The sequence below is a fragment of the Chrysochloris asiatica genome, unplaced genomic scaffold (assembly GCF_000296735.1).
Source record: "Chrysochloris asiatica unplaced genomic scaffold, ChrAsi1.0 scaffold00087, whole genome shotgun sequence".
NCBI classification, from domain to species: Eukaryota; Metazoa; Chordata; class Mammalia; order Afrosoricida; family Chrysochloridae; genus Chrysochloris; species Chrysochloris asiatica.
The window spans coordinates 7155746-7165458 of record NW_006408605.1 but is presented as its reverse complement, the minus strand read 5'-3'; the positions used below and the strand labels follow the sequence as shown (position 1 = coordinate 7165458).

At 39.3% G+C, this 9713-nt stretch overlaps 1 protein-coding gene across 1 annotated transcript in view; it reads right to left on the bottom strand.

The window, feature by feature from the left end:
- KDM3B (lysine (K)-specific demethylase 3B) overlaps window positions 1–9713 on the bottom strand; it is a 104707-nt gene that overhangs the window by 21620 nt on the left and 73374 nt on the right. Inside the window, exon 12 of the mRNA XM_006866121.1 lies at window positions 763–870. Coding sequence (XP_006866183.1) covers window positions 763–870 — 108 coding nt within the window. The remainder of the gene's footprint in view (window positions 1–762; window positions 871–9713) is intronic.

Sequence of the window (9713 nt, the reverse complement as noted above, 5' to 3'; positions counted from 1 at the left end):
TCATACTTCGGACATACTGTCAGGAGGGACCAGCCGCTGGAGAAGGATATCATGTTTGGTAAGGTGGAGGGTCAGAAAAAAAGAGGAAACCCCCCAGTGATACAGATTGGCAATGTGGTATCATCAATGGGCTCAAGTGTGGCAACAATTGTGAGGTTGGCCTAGGATCGGGCAGTGTTTCGTTCTGTTGTGCATAGGGTTGCTATGAGTTGGTACCAACTTAATGGCACCTAACAACAACAACAATATTTGAGATTTATACCGAGGTTATACATGAAAAAACAAAACTAAAATACCCCAGAGCAATTAAATGTATCAGTCAGTCCAGGTACAGAGATTTTCTGGAGGAATCACTAAAGTAAGCTAGAATTGTGAGACAAACATTTCTATCCTATTATTAAGCTGCCTTCCTCAGGAATTCAAGAAGTTTGATTACATCCAGCTGATTTTTAACAAACCTAAAACAAGAGGTCTTTATGGAAGGCTGGAAACTGGCTTTTCCCATTTTGGTCCAGCCAACTGTATAAATGTGAAATGGTAACTGGAAAACTGACCAGCCCCTTTGATTAGAAAGAGAGAGTAGAATGTGCAGTGGCAACATGAAATCTAACATGAATCTAAAGGTTGAGATGTTCAGATAAATCAGGTAAGGCTTAACAAAATCAGGTTGAGATAAATCATTATACTATAGCTTATGGTATGTGAATTATATCTCAATTAGAAAAATGTTCTTCATCAAACTTTAAAACTGAATTTCCTTACCTGTACCAGGGATGATCTGTGTGGGCATGAGGTTCTCTGGCTCGTGGGACTGACCCTTTGCACATTTCAACCAGGAGAAAACCTCTTCATCACCCATTTCCTCTGTCTCTGAAACAGAAACGAAATGACTTCACTTATTTTATGGTGGTCATAAGATGTATCCCTATCAGTGAGTAGGAGTTTCAGAACTAATCTTAAAGGCCATTTTTTTCTTTGACTAAAGAAGATAATAGTTAACATTTTACAAATCAATTTTGTTGTTTAGAGCCACTGAGTTGGTTTTCACTTATAGTGACTCAAACCCTGTATAGGGTTTCCAAGGAGTGGTTGGTATGTTTGAACAGCTGACCTTGAGGTTAGCAGTCCAGTGCTTACTCTATCTACAGCACCACATCAGAACTTTGTTGTTGTTGGTAAGTGCTGTTGAGTTGTTTCCCACTCATAGCAACCCTGATAGATTTTCCGAGGAGCAGCTGGCAGGTCTGAACCGCCAACCTTGGGGTTGGCGGTTCAAACACCAAACCAGGAGTCCAGACCAGGACTAAAGTGTATTTTCTTCTTAAATTTAGATGTAATTTGCATATAGTAAATTCAAAAAATTTTTAAAGTATGTGACCTAGCCCCTGGAGGCTAGGGCTGAGAGGGAAGCAGCCCAGGTCATTTGAAGTGCAGGGTGGTGTGTGTGAACTCCCAAACTTACAGCTAGTACCCATTTGACCTGGCTTAAATGGCTAATTGACCAGAACTCAAACCAAGGAAGATAAAGATGTTTAATACTGAGAACAAGTGCAAATTGCTACAGTTTGACAAACCAGACTGTCTATGAATGTAGTGACTCAAAATTCTAACCAGAATGGAAGAATTCTTCACATCAAGTAAAAAACCTTGTTTCCTCAGTGTACTGGGGGGACAAGAAATTTAAACACTGGCTATCAAAAATGGGTGGGCTACAAAGGGACAAAGTGGCTGGTTTATAAGCTTTCATGAGTGTGCTTAGTTGCAGAATGAGGGGGTAAGGTAGTATTCCTACTGAATAGTTTCTCTCTTTTCCAGATGGATCTGGTGATAGGGGATGGGGGATGATGGTGATAGGATCTGATGATTTTTTGTGAATAATTGTTAGTAGAATTAATTGCCATTGTCAAAACTGTAATTGTAGAAGATGTATAACTAAAAGGAGGGAGTAGGTAATCTTTCATTTCAGGAACAGATGATTCCAGGGCCATCAAGAAAAGAGTGAGTGGAGTAGGAGTTTCCTACCTAGAAAAGTGGTGACAGCGAAAGATGGTGGCTGTGTGCCTGTGGGCAGGAGGCTGAATGTGTGCTCTGGACATTTAAATGAAAATGTAGTTTTTTGTTTTGTAAGTGTACTTCAAATATTTTTACCATGCTCATTTATGAAACAGAAGATGCAAATAGGGAGCCACAGGGAGGCAGTAGGATAAATATTGTTGCATGGAACAGAGGAGATTACAATCATTGAGCTGAAACAAGGTGTATGGTTTGCTGAATGTAGAGCTGATGATCTTGTCTGTAAACCTACACCCAATTCACAATAAAAGGTTATAAAAAAAAAATTTAAAGGATGCACTCCACCAATGAGGTCCCACAAATGTATATAGTTGTTTAAACACTACCATATTATATAGAACATTTCCATAGCCCAAGCCAGGTTCCCTCAAGCCCTCCCCACCTGGCCACCATTGACCAACTTTCTAATATGAAAGTTTTCTATTTCCTATAATTTCCTATAAATGAATATATATATGGATCTTTAGCATATCATATTTTTGAGATTGTTTTGTATACTCATTCTGTAGGACCTTGAATTTACTTGACACAGCTTTCCTACCTTGTTGTTGTTGTTAAGTGCCGTTGAGTTGGTTCCAACCCATAGCGACCCTGTACAGGGTTTCCGAGGGTGTAAATCTTTACGGGAGTAGAAAGTCTCATCTTCTTACCTTAAGCCTTCTTAATTCCCCCCAAATGACTGGGTTGTTGTTTGTTGTTGTTAAGAGCCACCAAGTTGGCTCAGACTCATAGCTAGTGAGTTTGAACCACTAACCTTGTGGTCCAGTGCTTATCCAACAGTGGCACACCAGGACTCCTATGTTTGGGAGCAATGCAGATCGGGTGACAGGACGCTAATGCCGGAATCGGTTAGTTTTACCATCCACTAGGTTTAAAGTGAGTCCTGGTGTGGTGCTGTGGACGAATGCGCTGGGCTGAAAAGTCGCTTTGAACCACAAGGTCAGCAGTTCAAGCTTACCAGTTGCTCCTTGGAAACCCTATACAGGCCACTATGGGTCAGGACTGACTTGTAGGCACTTATCAACAACAATAAGGTTTAAGAGGAACCATTTCAGAAGTAGGAACAGATGATCCCAATATCACCAAGAAAGAACATGAGTGGATCCCTACCTAGAAACGTGGTGACAGCAAAAGCAGCATGGAGAGACAGAGCAGCTGCAGGCTTCTAGGTCTATGGACTGAGTAAAACTGAGTTTCTATGGGCAGGAGGCTGGCTAGCCGTATGTGCCCTTTAGGCATTCACAGGCTGGTTAAAAGAGCTTTGTAACACTTGTCTGAGAGACCAGAGGCCACATGGCTGAGAGGCCAAAGAGAAGAGCGACGTATGTCCGCAGTACAGCAGACAAGAAGCGCATCCTGAGTTATTTCTGATCCCAAATTGTACCCTGTTCACTTCCCTAATAAACACCATCATTGTGAACATTGTTGTAAGTTCTGTGTGGTCATTGCAATGGATTATAAAACCAAGATGTGAAGTAGAGTCCAATGGAAGGGATGGTTGGTATCAGAATAAGGTAAAGAAAGTTGGAGGGCAGAGGTATGTCTAATCTCTGCTTCATAGGAATTGGCCTTGAGATGGTACTGTGTTTGGTTCTCCTTCCCCTTGTGGAGCCAGAAGGTCAGACATGGACCCCACATGGTTTTTGTAATTCCTTTTAATGTCTGAGTAGTATTTCACAGTATGGATGTACCACAACTAATTTACAGTAGATGGACATTTTACAACTTTTGGCAACTATAATTAAAGCTGCTATAATGTTTATGTACAAATGTTACCATATACATATTTTTCTCTTTGTTAAATATCTTGGAATGCGATGTTGGGTAAGATCGTATATATAGCTTTATATAAAATGGCCATACTGTTTTGTTAAGTGACTATATACCAATTTGCATTTCTATCAGCAGTACTTAAGGAGCTCTGATAGCGTAGTGGTTACGAGTTGGGCTGCTAACCTCAAGGTCAGCAGTTTGAAACTACCAGCTGTTCCGCGGGAGAAAGATGAGTCTTTCTGCTCCCAAGAAGATTTACAGCCTTGGAAACCCTATACAGGGTCGCTCTGAGGCAGATCTGATGCCACGGCACACTACCACCACCACCACCATCAGCAGTATTTAAGACCTACAGTTCTTCTACATCCTTTTCAACACATGGTACTATATTGCTTTACTTTCTTTTAGCCATTCTAGTGGCACTAGGATAAAAACTGGACTGTGAGGTTGGTAGTTCAAACTCACCAGTTGTACTTTGGAAGTCCTATATGGGTTCACTATGAGTTGGAACCAACTAGACTGCACATAACAACAACAAGGGCTATATAGTGTGGTAACTCATTTTAATTTGCATCTCCTTAATGACTAATGATAATTCTTTTCGTGTGCTTATTTGCCATTCATATATCTTCTTTGGTGAAGTATCTGTTTAAATCTTTTGCCCATTTAAAAAATCTGTCTGTTTTCTCATTACCAAATAGTAAGAGATCTTTATGTGTTGTAGAGCACAAAAAACCCACTGCTGTCTAAGTGATTCCAACTCACAGAGATCCTACAGGACAGAGTAGAATCACTCCACAGGGTTTTTGAGGCCCATAAACCTCTAGTAGTGTAGTGGTTATGAACCGGGCTGCGAACCTTAAGGTCAGCAGTTCAAAACTACCAGCCACTCGACGGGAGAAAGATGAGGCTTTCTGCTCCCATACAGATTTACAGCCTCAGATTACAGGGTCGTTATGGGTTGGAACTGACTCCACGGCACATAACAACAACAACAACAAACCTCTATGGAAGCAGACTGCTTCATCTTTCTTCTGAGGAGTGGCTGATGGGTCAGAACAACCAACTTTTCTGTCAGTCTAACCCACAGCTCCACCAGGCTCCTTATGATATCGATATTGTTAAGTGCTGTCAAGTCAGTTCTAGTTTCGACTCATAATAACCCTCTATAGGGTTTCCAAGGAGTGGCTGGTGAGTTTGAACCACAGACTTTATGGTTAGCAGTCCAGTGCTTACCCTATAGCGATACACCAGGACTCCTATTATCTTATACATTTGTTGTTAAGTGCTGTCAAGTTGAGTCAGTTCTGACTTACCAAATACTGTATGTGATTGACAAATATTTCTTCCATTTTCCAAAGTCTACATCATCCCAAAGAGATATTCAAGTACCTTTTTCAGCAATAATTCCCTTTCCTCCCCTCCCCTCAGCCTCTGGTAGCCACTAAAAAACTACTGTCTCTATGCATTTGCTTATTCTAGATACGAGAAGACTTCAAAATGTTCTTGGGAAAATTCCATTATCTTCTAATTACATTTTCTACAAACTTTTTGAAGCTCCCTCATGTTTCACTTAAGTGGGATCGATCACATAACAATATATGAGTATCACCTTTTGTGTCTGACTTACTTTACTAAGCATGTTTTCCTAATGCTACCACTGAAGGTTTCCTCAATGAGCCAGAATGACACAGTGACTGTAACAAGGGGGTCAAACAGAAACAATTATGAGAATGGTGCTTTACTGGACAGTGTTAGTTCAGTACATGGGGTTGCTATGAATTGGAATCGACTTGATGGCACTTAACAAAAACAACGTCTGAAACGTTTATCCATATATACAGCATTTATGGCTGAATAATATTCTACTGTATGCATATACTACATTTTATCGATCCACTAAATATTTGAAGGATGTTTCTACCTTTTTGCTATTATGAACATTACTGCTATGAACATGGATATACATGCCCTCGATTTCAAGTCTCTTGGGTACAATGCTTTATACCAATAAAAGGAGCTCTGAAAAGGAAATCAGAAAAACAATACCATTTGCATTAGCCACTCAAAAGATTAAATACTTGGGACTAAATCTAACCAGAGAAACAACAGACCAATAAAAAGAAAACTACAAAACATTACTATAAGAAACCAAAAAAGACCTGCAGAAATGGAGGAATAAACCCTGCTTGTTGTGGACAGGAGTTACCATCTATACATATAATGCAATCGCAATCCAGATTCCAACATCATTTTTTAAAGACATGGAAAAATTAATCACTAACTTTATATGGAAAGGTGACACATAGGATAATCAAAGTATCATTAAAAAAGAAGAGCAAAATAGGAGGCCTCTCATTTTTTGATCTCAAAACCTACTACACAGCCACAGTAGTCACAGCATACTAGTACTGATACAATGAAAGGCACGTAGATTAACGGCACAGAATTGAGAATCCAGAAGTAAATCAATCCATCTAAGGTTAGTTGATCTTCAAAACAGGGCTAAGATAAATTAAATGGGGAAAAGATAGTCTCTTCAACAAATGATGTTGACAAAATTGGAAATTCATTTGCAGAAAAATGAAACTAGATGCAGATCTTACACCATATACAAAAATGAATTCAATGTGGATTAAAGAACTAAAGGTAAAGTCTATAGCTATAGTGACAAACTTAGGGGCTCTGATACATGGAATAAATACATAATCAAACATAACTAAAAGCACATAAACAGAAGATAAAATAAATGACTGGGATCTCCTAAAAATTAGACACTTATGTACATCAAAGGATTTTACCAAAAGGGAACCCACAGACTAGTAAAACTGTTTGGCAACAACGTATAAAACAAAGGACTACCCTCTAAAATTTGTAAAATACTTCAAAGCCTCCACAAGAGACAAATAATCCAATTAAAGAATGGGCAGAAGACATAAACAAACACTTCACATTCAGACAGTCAACAAACATATGAAGAAATGCTGCCGATCATTAGCTGTTAGAGAGATGCTAATCAAAACAAGATATCATCAAGCAACAATGAGATATCATCTTACTCCAGCAAGAGCAAATTTCCAAAAAATATAAAACAACAAACGCTGGTGAGGGTGTGTATAGAATGGAACCCTCTTACACTGTTGGTGGGACTGTAAAATGGTACAGCCACTGGGCAAAACAGTATGGTGCTTCCTCAAAAAGTTGGAAATAGAAATAGTATATGACCCAGCAACCCCTCTGCTTAGTATATTGTTAAGTGCCTTCGAGTCGGTTCTGACTCATAGCAACCCTGTATAGGGTTTCTGAGGAGCGGTTGGTGGGTTTGAACTGCTGACCTTGTGGTTAGCAACCTGGTGCTTATCATACAGTGTCACACCTCAAGAAAGAAGAGTTGTGGCATGAATAGACACAAGTATTGCCCATGTTCATTGCAGCATTATTCACAACAGCAAAAAGATGGAGACAGCCTAATTTGCTCATCAACAGAAGAATGGTTAAACAAACTTTGGTACATACACACAAGAAGTACTACATAATCTTAAGAATAACCAAGAATCTGCAAAATACCTCACCACATGGGTGAACCTGGAGGACATTATATTGAGTGAAATTAGTTAATTACAAAAGGACAAAGATTATATGAGACCTCTGTTGTCAAAAGTTAAGAAAAGGTTTTCTTGCTAAAAGAAACATTCAATGATTGTGTGTGTGTATGGGATAATGGGGTAGACAATACACACACAAGAGGGAGGTTGTCAGAGGAAAGATAAGGGTAGCAGGAGGCACAGGGAGGATCCAAGTTAAAGGAAACAGAGGTAAATATTATTAACTGATGGTACATGGAGGGAATTGTAATCATTGTAAAGAAGGAAGCATATGATTTGTTCAATGTAAAACTGATGATCTGCTCTGTAAACCTTCATTCAACTCACAATAAAAAAAAAAAAAGATTAATAGCCTAGGCATTAGTGAGCTGAAATGGACTGGTATTGGTCATTTTGAATATGACAATCATGGTTTACTAAACCAGGAATGATATATTGAAGAGGCATGGTGTCACATACATTGTCAAAATTTCATTTTACTTGGATCCACAATCAAAACACATGAAAGTAGCAGTCAAGAAATCAAATGACAAATTAGGCAAATCTGCTGCACAAGACCTCTTTCAAGTGTTAAAGAACAAAGCTGTCAGTTTGAGGACTAAGGTGCACCTGGTCCATGTCATGGTATTTTCAATCATTTCATATGCATACAAAAGTTGGACAATGAATAAGGAAGACTAGAGAAGAATCACTGCATTTGAATTATGGTCTTAAGGAATACTGAAAGTACCATGGACTTCCAGAAGAATGAACAAATCTGTTTTAGAAAAACTATGTTGGGATTGTTCCGTGGAAGTGAAGATGGAGAGACTTTGTCTCTTGTACTTTAGACATGATAACAAGAAGGATCAGTCACTGGAGAAGGACATCATGGTTAGTTAAGTAGAAGGATAAACAAAAAAGAGGAAGATCCCCAATAAGATGAGCTGACCCACTGGCAGCAATAATGGACCTCACACATAACAATTGTGAGGACAGCACAGCATAGGACTATGCAGTGTTTTGTTCTGTGGTACACAGGGTTGCGGTGAGTTGGAATACACTTGATGACACCTAACAACAATATATCTATGAATGTGATCCTGTTTGGAAATATGGTATTTATTATGAGGATATATGAAAAAGTAATGTAAGGCCTAAACAATTCTGTGGAATGACATCTTATAAAAAGAGCTGAACAGATACAGTGACACACAGGAGAAAGACACACAGCATGTGAAGATATATCTACAAGTAGCCAAGGAATGCCCAAGGCTACCAATAAGCCTCTCCCCTAGATCAAATACCTTGAGTTGAACGTCTAGTGTCTAAAACTGTGAGACAATAAATTATGTTCTTTAAAACCATCCACTTGTGATAGTTTATGTAACTACAAAAACTCCCCCAAAATGGCTGTAGGCAAGTCAATTCCAATTCATAGTGAACATATAGGGCACTTGTTAGTTTCAGTGTTTTTTGATAATACACATCCTAAGGAGTATGAGGAGTCCTGGTGTGGCGCTGTGGGTTAATGTGCTGATCTGCAAAGTCAATTTGAACCGCAAGGTCATTAGTTCAAGCTCATCAATCGTTACTTGAAAACCCTATAGTTTCACTATGGGTTGGAACCAACTCGACAACACATAACAACAACAATGTGTATAAGGTGATCTCTCATTCTGGTTTTGTTTTACATTTCCCTGGTGGTGCTGTGGGAAGGTGTTCGACTGCTTGCTAACCTCAAGGTTGGAAGCTCAAGCTTATCAGCCGTTTCTTTGTAAAAAGATGCGGCTATCTGCTCCTGTAAAGATTTACAATTTAGGAAATCCTGTATCAGGAGCTCTGGTAGCACAGTGGTTATGAGACGGATGGTTAATCTCAAGGTCAGCAGTTCAACATTACCAGAGGTTCCGTGGGGGAAAGATGAGACTTTCAGCTCCCATAAAGATTTACAGCCTCAGAAACCCTATACAGGGTCACTATGAGTGGAATCAACTGCACAGCACATAACCACCACCACTAAAGAGTCGGAACTGACTTGACAGCATTTAACAATAATATATAGGGTTGCTATGAGTTGGAATTGACTTGGTGGCAGTGGGTTTGGTTTTGATTGGGTTTTAATAACTAATGAGGAGCTCTTGTGGCAGTAATTAAACTCTCAGCTACTAACAAGGTCAGTGGTTTGAATTCACTAGCCTTCTCAGAAAGACGTGGTGGTTGTCTTCAATAAATTAGTCTTGAAAATCCTACAGGGAAGTTCTACTCTGTCTTATAGGGTCA